Source organism: Lupinus angustifolius, unplaced genomic scaffold (genome assembly GCF_001865875.1).
Source record: "Lupinus angustifolius cultivar Tanjil unplaced genomic scaffold, LupAngTanjil_v1.0 Scaffold_441, whole genome shotgun sequence".
Taxonomy (NCBI): Eukaryota; Viridiplantae; Streptophyta; class Magnoliopsida; order Fabales; family Fabaceae; genus Lupinus; species Lupinus angustifolius.
Window position 1 is genome coordinate 206,120 of NW_017727838.1, and position 22,722 is coordinate 228,841.

Sequence of the window (22,722 nt, forward strand, 5' to 3'; positions counted from 1 at the left end):
CATCTTCATTCATCAATCGAAGTATTGCAAAGAATTATTAAAGAAGTTCGATATGGAGCAATGTAAAGATGCATCTACACCTATGGTATCCAAATGTTATCCTGACAAAGATGAAAAGGGAAAAGTGATTGAGGTAACTAAATATCGTGTAATTATCGGCTGCTTATTGTACTTAACTGCTAGCCACTCCGATATTATGTTTATCATTTGTATGTGTGCTAGATTTCAAGCTGTGCCAAAAGAATCACATTATATTGCTGTAAAATGTATTATGAGATATTTAAAAGGAACTATAAATATGGGATTATGGTATCCTAGGGATGCCTCCTTATCCTTGGTAGGTTACTCCGATTCTGACTTCGCTGGGTGTAAGTTGGATCGAAAAAGCACTAGTGGGACTTGTCACCTATTAGACAGTTCCTTAGTTGCATGCCATAGTAAAAAGTAAGCATGTGTTGCTTTGTCCACCGCTAAGGCGGAATACATTGTCGCAGTCGTGTGTTGCGCTCAAATCCTTTGGATGAAGCAACAACTTAAGGACTTTGGGCTCATATTAGAAAAGATCATTATTAAATGTGATAACACAAGTGTCATTAACCTTTCCAAGAATCCCGTCTTGCATTCTAGAACCAAGCATATTGAAATAAGTCATCATTTTTTGCGTGATCATGTTCAAAAAGGTGATTGTATATTAGAATTTTTTGAAACATCTAAGCAATTAGCAGATATTTTCACCAAGTCCCTCTCATGAGATACTTTCTATGTTCTTCAAAGAGAACTATGAATCCTTGATGAAAAATATCTTGATTGAGCTTATGTAAATGCCTTGTATGCTTTAATATGAAAAACATGTTGAATGCTCATAATTCCTTGTATGATCCATGATTCTGAGTATAAAAGTCTTATATATATATGTGATTGCTTAAAACTGATTTAATAAAGACTCTGAAATCCCTGCATGCTTTTAAAAACATCCAAAATGTTGTATCTAATGCATTTAATCGATTAAGGCCATAAGTTAATCGATTACCTAGGTAAAAATTTTAAAACCTGTAATTTTTAACTTAGGTTAATCGCTTAAATCATGTTGTTAATCGATTAACGACATCAATATATCAGAAACAGAAGCGTTTCTGGGCATTTTTCAAAACCCCATTCATCCCCTTTTCTCTCAAATCTCAGAGGTACAAGTCCAACATCATCCCTAAGCTCTAACCTAGCCCAAACCGAATCACGCCACTCCATTTCCACTCCATAAATTGGCTTCTTCATCTTCAATTTCCAAGAAATTCGTTTTCCCCAAATTGAAAACCCGACACTAGGTTTCCCTCAATCCCTCCATTAAACATTCGTCATGGTTCAGTTTTAATAGCAATGGAGAGATGACGTGCTAAGAGAATCAAGACAACCGCCCAACATCCACCACGTGCCCCAAAAGCCGTGCCATCTCAACAGGCAAGGCAGGATCGCGGGGACCCGTACTATTCACTAATTCTGAAAGAAACCCATTTGCTCAAATTTCAGGGCAGGAAACCAACATACATCCGGTTTGCGAATTTGACTTGGCTAGCGGAAAAAAACTTTGACTTTCTGCATGGTTTGCAAGCTCCAGGGATTGTCCCATTCTTTGAATTAAAAGGTAACATTTACCCTGCTGTAGTTAGGGATTATTATGCCAACTTTAGATACAAAGATGGGAAGTATTGGTCAATGATTGCTAGAAAACTGTTTGAGATTAATGAAGGCATTTTTATGAACGTGGGTGGTTTATCCCGTACTGGTTCTAGTTTAAGTGATTGTGGTTGGGCAGACAACAACTCTTTTGATGTTGTTGAAATGTATAAGTCTTGTTTGCGTAGACCTCAGTTATATGTTCAGGGTGAATTGACCAAAGTGGGGTCGCTGTCCGTAGAGAATAGGCTCCTACACTACTTGATTGCCTATATTCTGATTCAGAGGAACACAAATCATGCTCAACCTACAGTGAATGATTTGAGGTTCATGTTTGTTGTGAAGGAGAACATAATGATTAATTGGCCTGACTAGATTGTGAAGGTCATGTATAACGTCTCCACTTCTCAATCAAGGTTGCTACCTTATAGTATCTTCATTTCACTAGTTATTGATTATCTACATATTGATGTTTCGGATACTATAGTGATGGATTGTTCTGACAAGGATCACTTGATTGGTGAAAGTCTGATTCATAAGATGGGTATCTACAAGTCTAGCAACACATGACAATGTCAAGAGGACTTCAACACTATGAATCTTGACCCCTCTGGTGAGGATGATCAAGATGATAACAAGATCCATTTGCTGCTACTCAGGGGGAGTCTTCAGGACATGCATCACAGGAACCTGCTTTCGGACAAGCCTACTTGGATGCTATGGAACAATGTCTCAACAATAGGATGGATCTCCACTTTCAGTCTTTGAAGGACTCATATCATACGAATCTGGAGAGTTTTGAGGAGCGTCAAAATTCTTATATTGACAACCGTTACCAATCTTTGAGGAACTATGTTCATACCACTGCTGACTCACAAACTAGAAGACTGTATGCTATGGTAGTAGCTAGATGATTCCTGACAACCAAAACCCTCCATCTCATCCTTAGTTAGGAGCCCTTAGAGCCTTAGTTTTATCCTTCCTAGCTAATGGACTTTGTTGTTCCTTGTTCCCTCTTGAGAACTTATCTTCTATTTTGTGCTTTTGCTCTTATTATGGATTGTAATAACTCTAAAACTTCAACTGAATTACTACATTAAAATTTGACATTGCTTTACAATGATTTCGAATTATCCTGTTCATGCTTGAATACTAATTATGTTGCAAATAGTATACTCCTTTGTTTAAATGGATCTTGATCATGTTTGGTGTATGTGTCAATATTGAATGATTATGCCTAATGCAACCTGCTCAAATATGTCAAATGCTTAATCATTCCATGCTTAATTTCAATAAACATAGACTTTCATGCCATTAAAACTGTTATGTTGTTGTTTGTTGTCCATTTAATCGATTAAGACATGCTGTTAATCAATTAAATGTTGTATAAATGTGCATTTGTTCAGCCTTCTTACAGATAGTTGATTGATTACACGCCCAAAATTAATTGATTAATTATAGTCTGTTATAACTATAATAATTCTTCTGACTTTTGACAGAATTGAATACTGGTATCATTTTGATAATGTCAAAAGGGGGAGAAAGGTTGCTTGTTGTGTTATATGTATTTTGCAGGTTGTGTAATAGTTTTTGCAGGTTGTTATATATAGCTTCCGTAACATGATTTCTTACCTAAGGGTTAGCAAATGTGCTTCAACTTTGTATCTTTAAAAAAAAAACCATTAACAACCATTATGCAAACTCATCATCAAGCTAATTCATCAAATGTTCTGATCAATTTTGATGTGGTGTTTGTCATCATCAAAAGGGGGAGATTGAAAGTGCAAAGTGTCAAGGATAGCACTAGCAATGCTTTGCCTATGTTTTGATGAAGGCAAGGTTCTATTAAAGCTTGAAGATGGCTCAACAATCAACATGCCTAATGCTCATTTGGTCATGTCTAGACTAGGATATAAAATAGAGTCATTATTCTAATTAGTTTGGGATGTGTACCGTAGTAAGTGAGTATAGGTGAGGTGAACCTAGGTGCAAGTCTCTCAAGCCATCTTAATAGTTATATCATATCTGTGAGACATATCATCTAGTTAATTGTATGTTCATGCATAAATCATACATGTTATATGTGCATATTAGGCATAACATAATTGCTAGAACCATGTATGTTAAGTTTACCTTTTGAACCATGTATGTTAATGTGCCAGTTAATCGATTAACGTGGTGACTTAATCGATTAACTCAACTGTTTTTCTGTTAAATCAGTTCTGTTACAACTGTTTTCTATTTCATTGTGTTGCATTGGTTAATCGATTAACAGGTAGTCTTAATCGATTAACAGGTCTCTTATTTGTTATAATTGATTTCCGTTTTAACAGTTTAACTGTTTGCAACGAATCCAACTGTCAAAACTGCTTACTATAAATAGAGGCAACTTCCAGAAAACTATAGCATTGCGTTCCATTGTATAGGGCTGATTTTAGAGAGCATATTTCATTTTGTTTTTACAATTTTTGCAAGAGAGTTGCATGTGTGAGAAGAGGCTTATCATGCTGAATTGATTTCTGGTTTTGCATATAGTTTTACACATGTGTGAGAAGAGAGTTATCAAACTGTTTTTACTATTTTTGTATGCTCATTCTTATCTTGCTCACATGTTCACGCATTATTTGTAAAGATTGATAGAGAGATACTTTGATTTCAGTTTTTGATTAACTCACATGTTCTTGATGGCTTGAATGATTAGTGAGTGGGTTAGTCTTAAGGTCTTTTACTTGTAATATTTCAAGCATTATTGTGCTTATAATACCTTGTTGTTTTAATCTGGTTTTGTGTATTTCTGGACTGATCTCTAGGTGTTGTACCACCATAGAGATTGAGATTCTTCACCAAGACTAGGAGGTCTTGATTTGAGGACAAGAATCTTGGATGGGGCTGCTTCGCGAGAAAGGCTTTCTCAGGCGAAAGCTAAAGCCAAACCAATAGTTTAGGGGTCCTAGATTTCAAGGAAGAAGCATCCTATGTTCTTGTAATTGAATTGGTGTATTTATTCATACGTTTACTCAATATTGTGAAGAAGAAAATCTCCCAAGATCAGAAGGTGTAACACCATGAAAATTCAATATAATTTATTAATTATTTATTTTTAACAAAGATTAATTTTAGAACTTAATAGGTAATAAATTAGACTAAACTGTAGTTGAGTATTAGTCTTGTTTTGTGAATTCCTATCTTGTGGTATATTTTCGTAATTTTCTGTGTTGGAAAGTTTTTGGACTGCTATTGGGCTCAAATTCGGCCCAAAAACGTGTTTTTGGGTTCATTAGCTTCGAATCGAATTTCGATTGCGCCTTTGGCTTCGAAATATTATTTCGAGTCAGGATAGACATTAAGTTTATCCAAAACGCATTTCTAAATATTTTTCCACTCTGAATTCGGCATTTCGAAATTCTGACCGTAATCGGAAGATTTTAATATCCAATCAAGTATTAGCCGACAATACTTGGACATGGTCTCATCACGAATGTTTCCCGAGTGAAACTTGCGTGACAAGCTAGTGAAAATACTTATCTTTACACTAAATTTTGTGAACGATTCACTTACCCATTGCACCATTAATCTTGGAAACCCTTGGTTTACCTCCATAAATCAGATTTAATTCTCGTAACTCTGATTTACTCCACTTAAAAGAGCAATAAAACCCCTTGAAACTCTTGGCTTGTACCCCCTAATCGAAATTACTCTACTTAAAGAGCCCATTCAAGGTAGAGAAACCCTTGGCTCTACATTGTATTTCATTATTCTTCCTTTGGATTTTCTCAAGAACTTCAAGGTAAACCTCATACCTTTTGTTCTGAATCTTTTAGAAAATCTACCGTTCATTATTTTCAATATTCGAGTATGATGTTTATGCGTAAGTTAGGAACATTTTCAACCGTCAAAATTTTCTAAAAAACCTTCATATCTCTTGTTATACGCAAGAACGCGAAAAAATGAGTTTTAGTGTTTTGAATATATGTATGTTATTTATGTTGATGAAAGATGATGATTTTGAAATCAAAGAAATATTTTAAATTGAAACGTGGTTTTGATCAAGAGACCAATCCTTGTGAAAAGGTGTTGAAATGATCATGAACACGATAGGGATCGGGAATGAGACTTTCGAGGATAAAGGACTTTCTTAGAATGGATTAAAATGATGTTTTTATCTTAGAGTTAGTAGGAAAGCGATTTAACTCGCGAATCATTGATTTGTGTTTTGTGTCAGTTTCGAGGCATTCGAAGTCGGACAACCGATCCATTCACGGAAAGGGAATCAACCATGCTAAAACCCAAGGTGAGAGAGAATACATCGTGACATAGTGGTGTCCGAATATGACACCAATCTCCTAACTATCTCAAAAGTTGGGAGTTATTTTTTATTTGTTAGAAACTCGTACTTAACCAAATGATTTCGTGTCTGGATTAAGTATGATGTTTCTTTAGGTTGAATGCCCCTAAGATAGTATATAATATCAAGTCTCGTGGTTGTTATCCATGAAGGAACACCACTCGAGAAACTAAAACGCTAGGGATCGAAAACAGTGGAGATTTTCGTTCCAGTAGCCCGAAAGGGCGAGGAAATAGTCCTGGTAACCGGACTTTCCTCGCTCGGGCGAGCCAGCCTCGCTTGGGCGAGGAAGAAACAATGATTTAGGCCCCCAGTTGGCGCCTGGGCGAGCCAGCCTCGCTTGGGCGAGCTGTTCTCGCCAGGGCGAGGTCCAGGTAGTGAGCTTGGCCTGTTCTAGGCAGTTTTTGGCGCCTCGCAACCGTACCTCGCCTGGGCGAGGACTAGACAGGTATTTGGGCCATTTTTTGGTGGATTTTTAGCTTGAACGACAATCCCCTCACTCGAGCAAGAACTATGCAGGAAATTGAGTCTAATTTGATGAATTTTTTGCTTGAGCGACAATCTCTCGCTTGGGAGAAAGACAAACATAAATTGTGAATGTTTTTTATTGATTTATTGCTTAGGAAATAGCCCTAGCTCAAAGGATTGAGTCTAGTGCCCAAATCAACAACTTATACTATTACTTTTGTTCTTGGTCCTTATGTGGACAAGGATTATGACGAGGATGTCGTGAGCAAGGCTATGCCTAAAAAGGATTACATGATACCATGCAGCGAGGTCGTCTAACCGTAAGAGGCTTGGCCATGTGGCCATCCAGGGTAATTCAACGACGGTTCGTAGTGGTAGGGACGTTATTCCTATATTACGTGATAACTTAAGATCGGGTCCCACAAGAAGCATTCCTCTAGGAGATGTCTTACGATGGGCCGATCATTTTAAACGACTAATTAAAATATTTAATTGGCTTACTTCGGTTAGTATGCATATTCATTATAAATAATGAAGTAGTGGAGAGGAAATTTATAGGAGACGAACGAGCCCCACGATGTTGACAGGGATGGCAATGGTGGTGATTCGTCAGCAAAGTCTTGAGGGAGAGTCTAGGTGAGACGAGTCCCCTTTATTCATGGCTGAGGTATTCTGTTGGATCAGACAGTTCTCACAGCGCAAACTAGACGATCTCTGACAACCCCTCTTTGCAATCAGGATCAATAAGAGGGATGCCTAGAAAGTGTTTGATACGACACCGTCCTGAAATGGACCATTCTTCGGAACCGATCGATCATATATATATATATATATATATCCTTGCGAGGAATAATTTTTGGTGCGATCAAATCGACTTGTTATGGGACCTGTACTCTTGGTTATTTCAGAATATTCGTGGATATTAATCCCCATGATCCGAGTTATAACTGCATTCATCATTGTGCATTATGTTTGTTATCTCTATTGTGTATATTATGTATGTCTTTCTGGATGTGATATTCCATGTAATTCCACGCCGTCAATGAATTATATTCATCAGATGTCTTACTCTCTCTTATTTTCTTTTCTTTCTGCTTGTTCTCGGATCGCGTTCTCGTTCATATGGACCGTATGGCGAGGATTCGGAGCTACTGATTCTCGATATCCCAGGAGGGGACATGGAGTAGTGATGGACATAGATATACCTACACAGGCCCTTGTGCCTTAGAGCTAGAGATGGTTTGTGACGGCTCTACGATGCACTTTCCTTCTCAGCATGCAAACTTGGAGGCTTCATTCACCTTGCCTTATAGGAGATTTGCGCCTACTGCGCCATCCATTCAGTCTGTGATCCCTCACGGACCCACTGATGTTGGACCATCTGCTCGGAGACAGAGTAGGGACAATGTGTCCAGTTCCCCATCAGGGAAGAGAGTTGTTATACCGACGCCGCCCAATCTTCAGGCAGAGGCGGGAGTGGGAAGAAAGTCACAGGGTTCGTGCAAAAACCCGAAAGAGGAGCGAGAAGCCGAAGAGGAAGACTGTGTGGAGTTGGTATGTATAGAGGACTCCATTGAGGTGGTGGACCTCTCTTCCGATCCTGAGATGGAGGAGGATCCCAACGAGTGTTCTAGTACACCCGCTAACCCCGGAGCTAGTCGCTAGTGGTCATTTCTATTTCTAGTTTCCCTTGAGGCGAGTATTTCTAGATGCCCTTGAGGCGAGTATCGGTGTAGGGTACTTATAATGTTCTGAATAAACCAGACTATTGTATATATTTCAGTTTGGATTAAGATGTATTCCACGAATTATTGTTGTCTTTTCCACTTTTTAGGTTACTAAATGTGATGTCCCGAAAAGGAATTAAATGCATATGAAGAGTTTTACATGAAAAAAAATGTTACCCATTTTTGGGCAATATTGTTGGAGTAATTTTCGGGGCGTTACAGAAGTGGAGGCCTGGATGTAGTCTGTAGTGGACCGCAAACGAACAAGGATAATAATCCACATTTGCACGCTTTTCTCTCCCTAAATCTGCTTTAATTTTCTTGTTGTTTCAATTTGAATTTATAATTGATATTTTGCATATTTGTTCACTGCCATATGCTTAGTAATAGTGCTTAAAAATATTTGTTTTATCTCTGTTCAATAGTTTTTAAATAACTGTGCAATCTGCCTCTCTGATCATTTTGTTCTATGCATGTGTTAATCGATTAGGACTAGGTGTTAATCGATTAACTGATTTGTTTCCAGAAATTGGGTTTTGGTTAAAGAAGCGGTGATTGATAAAAATCTGATGGAGACTTTATAAAAATCCTAACACTCTATGGCATAACCCATTTATAAGTATAAAACATATTACTTGAGTTTTATGGAGTCTAAGTGACTAGAATATTTTATTATTATTTTTATATAAAAAATGAAAATTGAAGAGTAATCTCATTTTTTTATATAAAAATAGAATCTTTCAATTACTAGACTAATAAGTGTTTATCAAGTAACTTAAAACTATTTTTTATTTAAAAAGGTAAAAAAAGAAAGAGAAACAAGTGAAAATTGAGTCATTTGCTATCCTTAACTAATTATGATGTCATTATGAGTGTATTTTAAAATGCAACTCAACCACACTGATATCAAATTAATTTGATCTTGTTTGCTTATTTTTAGATTTCAAACTTAATTTATTCATTGATCAATTTTTGATGAAATCAATTCTCAAAAGATTTAAATATTTTTATCATAGTGATTTATTTAACTAAATCAAATTGATATCAAATTTATTTGATTTAATATAATTTGCTTATTTTATATTGCAATTCTTAATTTATTTTTTGATCAAATTTTGATGTAAGAAAATCTCTAATGATTCAAACATTTTAATTAGTTATTTTTTATATACTTTTCAGGTTTATATTTTTGTTATTTTTTATTTTATAAAATGACCTTCATAGACTTCACGTAACAAATATATGAATATTATGTTAGATGAGTGAACACAATAGACAATATAAGATTAGAAAGGAAAATACTATTCGAGAAAATTTGAGTAGCTCATATTATAGAAAAGATAATAGTATCGTGTCTTAGGTTATTTAGGCATTTGTAAAGAAAACTAGTAGAAACCCCTGTAGCGATAGTAGATCAAGTTCCTAGAAATTGAGGATACCAAAAAATCATAGGGAAAATGATAAATAAAGACTTAGAAATTAATGATGTATCAATAAACATAATTTATTATATAATATTAGTGTCGTTTGATCCATGTAATCGATCTGTGAGATAAAAACTTAGTTGAGATAAAAACTTAGTTGTATTTTTTTGTAGTTAACCAATACAATTGAAATATTGATTATGACCAATATTAACTTTTAACTTTTAAGCACGTGTTGATTTATTTTTTAATACTTAATCAAATAACATTAATAAAGCTGATAAATTTTCTTATTTAAATTAATGCATTAAGTACGTCACACAATATATATTTCTTTCTGCATGTTATCAATATTATTGGTATCATTGTTTAGGAGTTCCACATTGGGTAACATAATAAACTTAATGTGATACTTAAACCATGAAACTCTCCTATCTAATAGACTAGTATTTTGAGTAAATTACACTGACATCCCCTGAGTTTTAGCGAAATTACACAAACCCCCCCTTACTTTTTTACACCTACCCAAACCCCCTAATTTTTATACTTTCATTACACTATTCAGTCCTGCACGAAAAATAAGTGTAATCTGTTAAAAAAAATGTGATGAATATAATTTACTTAAACAAAACATGGTATATTGTGGAGACAAAACCAATTAATATATGAGTCAATACATTTTTATTATTTTTGGTTCGTTACCCTATAGTATAAGAGCGATTTAAATAATATCTCTTTAGAATTGTTGATGTATTTTGTAAACAAAAATAATAAAGATACATTGATTTGTATATTATTTGGATTTCTCTCCATAATATACGATGTTTTGTTTAACTTAATTGCATTTTCATATTTTTGTTTAAAAGATTACACTTATTTCTCTTGCAGGAGTTATCAGTATAATGAAAGTATAAAATTATAGGGTTTGTGTACGTGTAGAAAAGTGAGGGGTGATTTATATAATTTTGCTAAAATTTAGTGGGTGTCAGTGTAATTTACTCTAGTCTTTTTGGTTGACTCTCTTCATGTGCTTAAGTCCTAACAATTGGTGTTTTCATTGACAATTGTGTCATGGCATGGGACTACTTATAGGTTGGATTAAGGTATATTACTGAACATTGATAGGTGAGTGAAGCCACCAAAAGAGAAAATGCTACTACCATCAAGTCAGTAACGATAAAGTGAAAGCCATCATGGACGTCAGCCTTAAAGGGGACGACAACGTTAGGATGATATCTCACCTAATAGACTAATCTTTTGGGTTGACTATCCTTATATGCTTAAGTGCTAACTCATTATTTAAAATAAAGTTTTTAATGATTTCACATTTTAAATATTTTTATTCTTACCTTAAGCATATTCTATTTTTAACTCATTAATATTTATTCTAATAACATTAATAATTTTTGTTTATTTAAATTAATACATTAAATCTATCGTTTAATGTTTTTTATTTAATGTTATTAAAATAATATTTTAGATAAGTTCATATATTAATACTAACCCAAGTGTTTTTTACAAGAATATTTTGAGTTTATAGTTTTGGTCCTTTGTAATGATCTTCCCAATCTACCATTCATATCAATTTCTATCATTATTTGTCAAACCGAAAATATGTGTGGCGAAAATAACAATAATAATTGAATTTCTAATAATAATTTGATTTTTTAGTTTTGAAGATTTTTATGCTTAGATTTGAGAGAAAAGTGCGTAAAATTATCTTCAAATTTTTGCCTTTGTAAGTTCTCGACTTAAACTATATTTTTTCTTAATTATCCATTAAATTTTACAAGTTCGTGAAATTGGTTTATATAAATATTTTATTAAATTAGTCGAAGACAATAAGGAAATCGTTGCAATCAAAACTATAAGAATAACAGTGCAACAATGTAAATTAGTCAATGTTGATATTCGAAGAAAATCGTCATCAAAATACAAAAAAAAAAACATAAAATTTAATAGACTTTTCCCTATATTTTAAGAGAATTCCTTTCTATCTATTATTTTAACAGTAGATTAAAATGAGATTTTATTCGAAGAGTTAATGGGTATGCAGAAGAAGTGGTGATCTATTCCACACAAGTCTAAAGAAAAGTTAAAACAATATAATAATCTACATATTTCAATATTTATTCTGTATAACAATAATTAAAAGTTGTATATCTTACGTTTAGAATATTCTAAAGATTTAAGTAGATTAACTTTATCGTTTCGTCCAAACAAAAACATTATTTCTAATTTGTCATATATTCTAAATAATTAAAACTATATCGAAATGCAATTTCTTCTTCTATTTTTCAACTTGCTTCTGCTTAATATCTACTGATTATACTTTAACAGCTAGTATCCCATGTATTGTGTATGCATTCTTAAATTTATCGTGCTTTATAAAAATTATAATAGATTTATTGATCTTAATAAATTTAAGTTTAACTATAAAACATAATTCCACTTATTACTACAAAAAAATTACGTTGTGTGAGATCACAATTTTTTAAGATATAGCACTTTTGTTTTATAAAATCAATGGCTAATTACTTGAATTTTTTCGTGAATAAATTAGCAAACAACATTGCGTCTTTTTTTTATTTGCACTTAATAATTGACATACAAGCCATTAACATACGTTGTATCATACATTATAAATTAACAAAGGCTAGAACACATTTATTTAAAATTTTAATTATTTCTTATTACTTATTAAAAAATTAATTTTAATTATTTATTACAGTGTATCCTTTGAAGTATTCTCTGTTCTAATAAAAAAACTTAAAATGAGTCAAACTATCATCATTTATTTTGGAGACATGTATATAATATAAGGATTTAATATTTATATTCTGATAGTGTAAGTGTTTTTTATACTGTCAGTAAATCATCCATTATTCATATGTTAATCATCACTGACCGTCAAACAAAAGTAATACAAATCAATGATGGATGTTGTGTTGATAACATAAAAAACTTTATACTAACGGTGTACAGATTTTAAACTCATAATACAATATAATATTTTATATTACTAAGGGTCTCCTCACTTTTTGTGTAATGAACTAATCATAGATGCTCCTCTCAACAAATATTGTTCCCAGTAATCGAACCATTAACCTTGGGGATCCAATTGGATCGTACACCATTAGAGTAACGCCTATTACTTATTATAATATAATATAAGATATTATATGATCGTACAAATGTAGATAGAAAGTGGCGAAAAAAATTAATGAATGGAAAAAAAATTATGTAGAATAAGTAGAAGATAAAAATAAGGGCCTAAATATTCCTTAAGAGCTTACGCACGAAAATTACGAATTCAACTCGTAATCAGAATTAGGTCACTTCTCCTTCGATGATCATATCTGTTTTTGGAGCATCACTAATTTTGATTAACAAAAGGTAATTGTTACCAAATTATTTTGTTGTTTTTTTTAATCATTATCATCAATTGTTGTGTCTATTCACAAAAGGAATTCATATAATGTAGCAATGCTTTCTTTGATTTATCATTAATACACAAAAATCTTACCAATTTCGAATTGTTTTATTTATGTATGATGAACACATGAATTTCATGCTGAAGTGCTAACATAAAATATTATATTCGTTGTATAAATATTACATATATACCAATAATATGAGTATATATTTACATTCATCTGACCTTACACAACTATTCTGTCATTCAAACAAAGATGAGAATGAAATTATTAATGTATTTTTTGTATAAACGTGCATTTAGTCTAAAACACAAAAAGGTGACTTAATAAGATAAGATATAATATAAACTTCATTCCCAAAAGAGTATAAATTGAGAACCATTCTCTACCATTTCGTGTATCTCTCATAGCCTATCTTTCCCTAAGCGTCCATTTTCTTTGAGCCATGTCTAACTCAATCCCTAGCTCTAGTAACCCAATCCCTAGGTCTAGTAACCCCAAAAAGAACAGGGGTCGTAGAAGGATTGAGATGAAAATGATAGCCAAAGACAACAACCTACAAGTCACATTCTCCAAACGCCCCACTGGGCTATTCAAGATAGCGAGCGAACTTTGCACTCTTTGTGATGCAAAAGTTGCGCTAATAACATTAATAATTTTTGTTTATTTAAATTAATACATTAAATCTATCGTTTAATTTTTTTATTTAATGTTATTAAAATAATGTTTTAGATAAGTTCATATTTTATTACTAACCCAAGTGTTTTTTACAAGAATATTTTGAGTTTATAGTTTTGGTCCTTTGTAATGATCTTCCCAATCTACCATTCATATCAATTTCTATCATTATTTGTCGAACAGAAAATACGTGTGGCGAAAATAACAATAATAATTTGATTGTTTAGTTTTGAAGATTTTTATGCTTAGATTTGAGGGAAAAGTGCGTATAATTCTCTTGAACTTTTTGCCTTTGTGAGTTCTCGACTTAAACTATTTTATATTCTTAATTATCCATTAAATTTTACAAGTTCGTGAAATTGGTTTATATAAATATTTTATTAAATTACTTGAAGAAAATAAGGAAATCGTTGCAATCAGAATTATAAGAATAACAGTACAACAATGTAAATAAGTCAATGTTGATATTCGAAGAAAATCGTCATCAAAATACAAAAGAAACATAAAATTTAATAGCTTTTTATAGATTTTTCCCTATATTTTAGGAGAATTCCTTTATATCTATTATTTTAACAGTAGATTAAAATGAGATTTTGATGATAAGAGTTAATGGGTATGCAGAAGAAGTGGTGATATATTCCACACAAGTCTAAAGAAAAGTTAAAACAATATAATAATCTACATATTTTAATATTTATTCTGTATAACAATAATTGAAAGTTGTATATCTTACGTTTAGAATATTATAAAGATTTAAGTAGATTAACTTTATCCTTTCGTCTAAACAAAAACATTATTTCTAAATTGTGATATATTCTAAATATTTATAAACTATATCGAAATCACAATTTCTTCTTTTATTTTTCACACTTGCTTCTCCTTAATATCTATTGATTATACTTTAGCAGCTAATATCCCATGTATTGTGTATGCATTCTTAAATTTATCGTGCTTTATAAAAATTATAATAGATTTATTGATCTTAATAAATTTAAGTTTTAACTATAAAACATAATTCCACTTATTACTACTAGCGTGTCGACAGGTACATCGTGCCTGCCGACCCACATTGTTATTTCATACTATTAAATATTTAAGAGAATCGTATAATATTTTTTATGATAAAAGAAATATGAAAATGAATTGATAATATTTAGGTATTTAACTTTGTCTAACTCGTATTAATATTTTTTTATTATGTATAAAAACATTGTAATAATAGTTAATTAGAAGGGTAAAATAGGCAATAAGAAATTATACCATATTAGGTAGTTATAAGATATTTTGGCTTTATATATAGTATAGATAAAAAAATTACGTTGTTGTGTGAGATCACATTTTTTTTAAGATAGAGCACTTTTGTTTTATAAAATCAATGGCTAATTACTTGAATTTTTTCGTGAATAAATTAGCAAACAATATTGCGTCTTTTTTTTATTTGCACTTAATAATTGACATACAAGCTATTTATCATACGTTGTATCACACATTATAAATTAACAAAGGCTAGAACACATTTATTTAAAATTTTAATTATTTCTTATTACATATTAAAAAATTAATTCTAATTATTTCTTACACTGTATCCTTTGAAGTATTCTCTGTTCTAATAAAAAAACTTAAAATGGGTCAAACTATCCTCATTTATTTTGGAGACGTGTATATAATATAAGGATTTAATATTTATATTCTGATAGTGTAAGTGTTTTTTATACTGTCAGTAAATCATCCATTATTCATATGTTAATCATCATTGACCCTTAAACAAAAGTAATACAAATCAATGATGGATGTTGTGCTGACAACATAAAAAACTTTATACTACGGTGTACAGATTTTAAACTCATAATACAATATAATATTTTATATTACTAAGGGTCTCCTCACTTTTTGGGTAATGAACTAATCATAGATGCCACTCTCAACAAATATTGTTCCCAGTAATCAAACCATTAACCTTGGGGATCCAATTGGATCATACAAACTAACGCCTATTACTTATTATAATATAAGATATTATAAGATCGTACAAATGTAGATAGAAATTAGCGACAAAATTTAATGAATGGAAAAACAATTATGTAGAATAAGTAGAGGATAAAAATAAGGGCCTAAATATTCCTTAAGAGCTTACGCGCGAAAATTACGAATTCAACTCGTAATCAGAATTAGGTCACTTCTCTTTCGATGATCATATCTCTTTTTGGTGCATCACTAATTTTGATTAAAAAAAGTTAATTGTTACCAAATTATTTTGTTGTTTTTTTTAATCATTATCATCAATTGTTGTGTCTATTCACAAAAGGAATTCATATAATGTAGCAATGCTTTCTTTGATTTATCATTAATACACAAAAATCTTTCCAATTTCGAATTGTTTTATTTATGTATGATGAACACATGAATTTCATGCTGAAGTGCTAACATAAAATATTATATTCGTTGTATAAATATTACATATATACCAATAATATGAGTATATATTTACATTCATTTAACCTTATAAAACTATTCTGTCATTCAAACAAAGATAAGAATTAAATTATTAATGAATTTTTTCTATATACATGCATTTAGTTTAAAACACAAAAAGGTGACTTAATAAGATAAGATATAATATAAACTTCATTCCCAAAAGAGTATAAATTGAGAACCATTCTCTACCATTTCTTGTATCTCTCATAGCCTATCTTTTCCTAAGCATCCATTTTCATTGAACCATGTCTAACTCAATCCCCAACTCTAGTAACCCAATCCCTAGCTCTAGTAACCCAAAGAAGAACAAGGGTCGTAGTCTTAGAAGGATTAAGATGAAAATTATAGCAAAAGACAGCAACCTACAAGTCACATTCTCCAAATGTCGCACTGGGCTATTCAAGAAAGCGAGCGAACTTTGCACACTTTGTGATGCAAAAGTTGCGCTAGTTGTCTTTTCTCCTACAAACAAGGCTTTCTCATTTGGCGACCCTAGTATTGATGTTGTCGTAGACCGCTATCAAATGAGGGACCAATCACTAAACCTAGGGAACATGCAATATCTTGAGGCTCACAGAAATGCTAATGTTCAGGAGCTTAATGATAAGATTAATCGGATCAATGAAGATGTTGAGATTGATAAGAAGTGCAGTGAAGAGTTGGCTAAGCAAAGGAAAGAGGCACAAGAACGTTTCTGGTGGGCTGCTCCAATTGAAGAGATGAATGGAGAAGGACTTCATTAATTGAAGTCGGCTCTTGAGAATCTGAAGAAGAATGTGCTTGGTGTTGTCGAAAGGCAGAATATTGCTGAGGGTGCTGCAACTGCTGTTATTGCTACTACTGGTACTGCTATCCCACCTCCTCCTCACTTTTTTACAGGTGGTGCATCTTCTTCAAACAACCCTTTGCCACCACCACCTCAGCCACCAACTCAGGAGTATCAGGTGCAGCCGCCACCGCCACCTCAACAGTTTCCTGTGAATCCACAACCACCACCTCAACAGTTTATGCATCCCAACCACCACCTCAGTAGTTTATACAGCCACAACCACTACCTCAGCAGTTTCCGATGTATCCACCACCACCACATATGCTTCAGAACCAGTCTATAATGCTGCCAAATAATCTGTTCAATGGTGGCATGATGAATCACCCTGCCTTCAATAATAATAATATGGGAGGATATGGACTTGCAGATGAATTCTTTTGATCCATTTCAATCCAAATCCATCTGAATCCAAATATTCTTTACCAAAAGTTTTTTATGCTTCTATACCAACCCAATGATGTTTTGCTAACTACTTAAATGTGTCAGTATGACAAATAACGAGAACTAAAATGAGGTGTGCTATTTATTACTAGGAAAAACCTTATTACACAAAAAACCTCCACTTTATATACATAAATTATATTAACTATCATTGTTAGGAGTAAGTGTAATCATTTAAATAAAAAAGAGCAACGAATATTATTAACCTAAACTCCAATAGGTGTCAATGTAACTTACCGTTAATTAATTGTTACACAATATATAGGATAATTGATCATTTTTAAATTTGGGGATATAATTTGATAATGAATTCATTGTTCTCTTTTGTATTTTTAAAGAATATCTCTTTTAAAATATTGTTGCATTTTGAAACGAATCAAAATAAGTTTTTTACAATTTACTAAATTTTTGTTTTTCTTTATATTGTATGTCACTCATCATCAAGGGAATGATGACGGGATAAGTTTTGTTACATACTAAATTGTTAAGTATGACAATGATTATTTCTTATAACTTAATAGGGAAATTAAAATCCAACTTTCATTGGAACAAACAACAAGCTTTTTATTCCTTTGCCACTTTTGGGTACTCACTCGATCACATGCTCCAATAAAAAGTTAGGAAAATTGAATTCTTATTTTAAACATTTTTGAAACATACTAATCAAACAAAATAACAAATATTTGAGTAATAAGATAAGATGAATTGTTTTATTGCTTCTTAGTAATCATATTTTAATATAAAATATATCATTTCTATACTATTTATAATATTACCAGTTTTTTTAATATAAAATACTCATTTTTATTTTATCTAGAGTTGTCTACTCTATTTTTTATCATCTACAATAAAGTTTCGAATAACGATAAGAAAATGAGAAATCATGAGCTACTATTTCGTTTAAATGATTTCTTTGTTCTAGCCTTATATATTGTTAGTAACAACTAAAATATTGAGTATAAAATAAAGTAAGTTAAGATTGACTTTGAGTTTATAAGTACTTATAATTGTCATTTATTATACAATATGTGAAATAACTTTATCTAGTCTCGCATAAGATTTTTATACAATATGTGATATTATATAGCCAAGTTTAAATAATATAATAGTCAATGTATTTTTATTATTTTTTGTTAGAGTAGTTACACTAATATCACCTGCAATTTAGCTCAATTACACTCACCATTATTTTGCATGTTTAAAGGATTATACTAATTTGGCCATGATAATTAACATACACACTAATTGCTATATATTCTCTCAAACATTATTCATTAATGAGTACTATAATACATTTATTTTAAAAAATTAATTATTACTTATTAAAATGTTAATAAAATAAGAAGAAATGCAATTAGTAATTCTAATTTTTGTTTGGACAAATGGGCAAGGAAAGATCAACAAGACGTTGGTCTAGTGGTGTAAGGCCACATTAGATCTTTAAGGTCAAGTGTTCGATTCCTAAGAACAAAATTGTTGGAATGAGTAGTCATGAACCCCAAAATTGATTAGTTGCTTACCCAAAAAGTGAAGGAATACTCTTAGTAATATCAAATAATGACCAACGAAAGTATTCCCTATTCGGACTTACTTTGGTGAGAAATGATGTATAATACGCGGGTAACTTATACAAATATAGATTGAAATAGGAACAAAGAAAACTACACAATCTATGAATGATGAAACATACCGCTAAATAAAAACATGCGTCAAAATTATTAAAAAATTATCTATGAATGTTTTATTCTGTATAAAAATATTGCATATTAATTATAATATGAGTATGTATTTTATTACTTTCACCTTATTAAACTATTTTTTCATTCAAACAATGATATGATTGAATTCATGAATGCAATTTTGTATATGCATGCATTTAGTCTAAAAAACAAAAAGGTGATAAGATGTAATATAAACTTAATTGTGTTTGCCAATTTAATAAATTGACATGCCTTTTAAATAGGTCATGGACAACTCATTCAAATACTTATATGCACTGTTTTATGAAAGAATGCATAAAATAAATGTCAAAATTCCATTAGATGAGATAAGGTTTTTGGGTGAAAGATTTACATTTTATTCCATGTTAATATGTTTTAAGAATTTATAAATCCAAAAGTTATTTCAATGCAGCCAAAAAGAATGTCATTCAAGTTTGCAATGCCAAACACAAAGTGTAAGACTACAACCTTCACCATCAAATGCCTATAAATTGAGAACCCCTTCACTCCATTTCATGTGTCACTCATACCCTATCAACCCTTCTCCATCGTTAATCTACTTTCATCTCTTTCATTTTCACAGAGCTATGTCTAACTCTAACTCAAGGAGGAACATGGGTCGTCAAAAGATTGAGATGAAAAAGATAACCAAAGAGAGCAACCTTCAAGTCACATTCACCAAACGTCGCAATGGTGTAACGCCCCGAAAATTACTCCATAAATATAATGCCCAAAAATGGTTAATTTGTTTTTTGAATAATGTAATGTAAACTTATCATCTTTATATTCATTTCTTTTTCGCGACATCACTTTAAGTAACATACATTGCGGAAAATAAAAAATTGTTACCTAATGGTAACCAAAAATAACACAATATAACTTTGAATAATACTTCATTTAATAACGGAAAATATCTGTACGAAATACAAGGCGGAAGAAATATTCGCCCAAACTGAAATTACACAAAAGGCTGAGACATCCAGCACATCAAAAAGTACCCTACACAGATCTAAGTTGCAAGGGCTGGTTTAGGTGTACCGGTCTCCTTCAATCCTCCATGCCCCCTCCTGGGACATAGAGAAGCGGTAACTCCTCATCCTCGCAGAACGATCCATCTGGATAAAACGTGATCCAAAGACAAACAGAAAGAAGAGGAAGTAAGACATCTAATGAATATTACTCATTGACGGCGTGGAATTACACAGAATATTACATCCAGATAGACACACATAATAACACAATATATACATCACATATAAAAAAATGCACAATGATGAATGATGTTATAATCTCATATTATGAGGATCAAAATCCACTATCTCAATGTATGAATGTTAGGTTTGTTTCATCTATCCTTTCACCAATATCCTCCCAATATACTATTCGAAAATAACCAAGAGTACCGGTCCCATAACAAGCCGATTTAAACGCACCAAAATTATTCCTCACAAGGATATATGATCGATTTGTTCCAAAGAACAGTCCATTTCAGGATGGTGTCATATCAAACACTTTGTGGGAATCCCTCTCATTGATCCTGATAGTAAAGAGGGGTTGTCAGAGATCGTCTAGGTTGCACTGTGAGAACTGTCCGATCTAACATAATACCTCATCTAGGATTACAAGGGACTCATCTCACCTAGACTCACCCTCAAGACTTTGCTAGCGAACCACCGCCATCGTCGTCTCTCTCAACATCTCAGGGCTCATTCGTCTCCTGTAAATTTTTTCTCCACTACTTCATTATTGATAATGAGTATTCACACTAACCGATGTTAGCCGATTAAATCTTTTAATCATTATTTTATATGATCGGCCCAACCTAAACCATCTCATAGAGGAATGCTTCTTGTGGGACCCGATCTTATGACAACACGTAAATAGAGGAATATCATCCCTACAACTACGAACCATCGCTGAATCACCCTAGACGGTCACATGGCCAAGTCTCTTACGGTCAGACGACCTCGCTACATGGTATCATGTAATCCTTTTTTTGGGCATCGCCCTAATCATGACATCACAGTCAGAAACATTGGCCTAAATAGGCGCAAGAGCAAAGGTACTTGTATAAGTTTGTCGATTTTGGACACCTGGTTCAATCATCTGAGTCACCGTCTTTCCCAAGGGTAAATACACTTCACACCCAAGCTAGGGCTATTGCCAAGCAATCAAACAATCACAATCAGTAAAAAATATTGTTTGTCTTTTGCCCAAGCGAGAGAATGTCTCTCAAGCGACCAACTCATCAAAAGAAACTCAACTTCCTGCATGGTTCTCACTCAAGCGAGGGGACTGTCGCTCAAGCTAAAAATCCACCAAAAACTGGTCAAAATACCTAACTGGACTTGCCCGGACGAGGTACGGTCGCCTGGGCGCCAAAAACGCCCTAAACAGGCTTTCTGGCCCTCGCCCAAGTGAGGCTGGCTTTCCATGGTGAGGGGTTGCTCGCCCAAGCGCTATTTGGAACCATTATTCTCTGTTTCTCCCTTGCGCAGGCGATTCTGGCTCGCCCGAGTGAGGTGGTCCAGTTACCACGACCATTTTCCTCTCCGCTATTTTCAATCCAATGAATTTTAGTTTCTTGAGTGGTGTTGCTCCATGGATATCCACCACAATACTTGATATTTTAAGCTATCCTGATCATACAACTTAAGAAAGTTTCCATACAAAATCCAGGCACGCAAAATTATTGATTAAGTATGGGTTTTCTTAATACACAAATATAACTCCAAACTTTTGAGATAGTTTAGAAGATTAGGGTGTCATATTCGGACACCACTATGTCACGATGTATTCTCTCTCACCTTAGGTTGTCGCATGCTTGCTTTTTTTTACGAGTGAGTGGGTTGATCGTCCAACTTCGAAAGCTTCAAAACTAAACACATAAAAACAATTTAGTGATTTGTGAATCAATTTTAAATGACAACCCTAAAGTAAAAACATGGTTTAATACTTTAATCCATTTATGAACTCAACGACTTTCATCCATCCGGTCCAAGATTCATATTTTTGAACCATCATTTATCATCGAAAGTCTTGTTCATGATTTCCAACGTTTTCCAAGATAAGTTTTTAATAAAGTTTACACTTTTATCACCTCATAGATTTATATTTTCATGGATACTTTGTAGGCCATACTTCACCATTTTAAGGTAAGTTTCTTAATCCAAGTCTACACTTTTTAAATCCACATCTCCCAAGTTGATCTTACCACTTTAAAGTAAGTCATCTTAAGTAGATTCCATATTTTGCATAATAGGTTTTCATGGTCATTTCAACACATTCTTGTTAGTGTTGATCTCATACTTAAACAACCTTTTAACTCAAAATTTCCTAAGCTACACTTTTTCAAAACAACTCATCCACAAACATTTTGGATTTCAACGTTAGAAACTAAACTTTTCCTACACACATATATAGGTCATGATTTAGACCTAATTCTAAGGAAAGTTTTGAACTTTCAACTTATCATTAAACACTTTAAAGGTTCCTTTGATAACAAA

The 22,722-nt window shown here is 32.6% G+C and overlaps 1 protein-coding gene across 1 annotated transcript; it reads left to right on the forward strand.

The window, feature by feature from the left end:
• Positions 1 to 16,470: 16,470 nt before the first annotated feature.
• On the forward strand, positions 16,471 to 17,337 carry LOC109341359 (agamous-like MADS-box protein AGL23). The gene is made up of 2 exons (XM_019579263.1): positions 16,471 to 16,922; positions 17,022 to 17,337. Exons 1-2 carry the CDS (start codon positions 16,471 to 16,473, stop codon positions 17,335 to 17,337), a joined length of 768 nt encoding a protein of 255 aa, XP_019434808.1.
• Positions 17,338 to 22,722: the final 5,385 nt, after the last annotated feature.

What these genes read in the sequence shown, in the direction of transcription:
- LOC109341359 (XM_019579263.1), top strand. Translation starts at nt 16,471, where the DNA reads ATGTCTAACTCAATCCCCAACTCTAGTAACCCAATCCCTAGCTCTAGT. An exon ending in GAGGCACAAGAACGTTTCTG is followed by an intron (nt 16,923 to 17,021) that starts GTGGGCTGCTCC and finishes TGTTGTCGAAAG; the next exon opens with GCAGAATATTGCTGAGGGTG.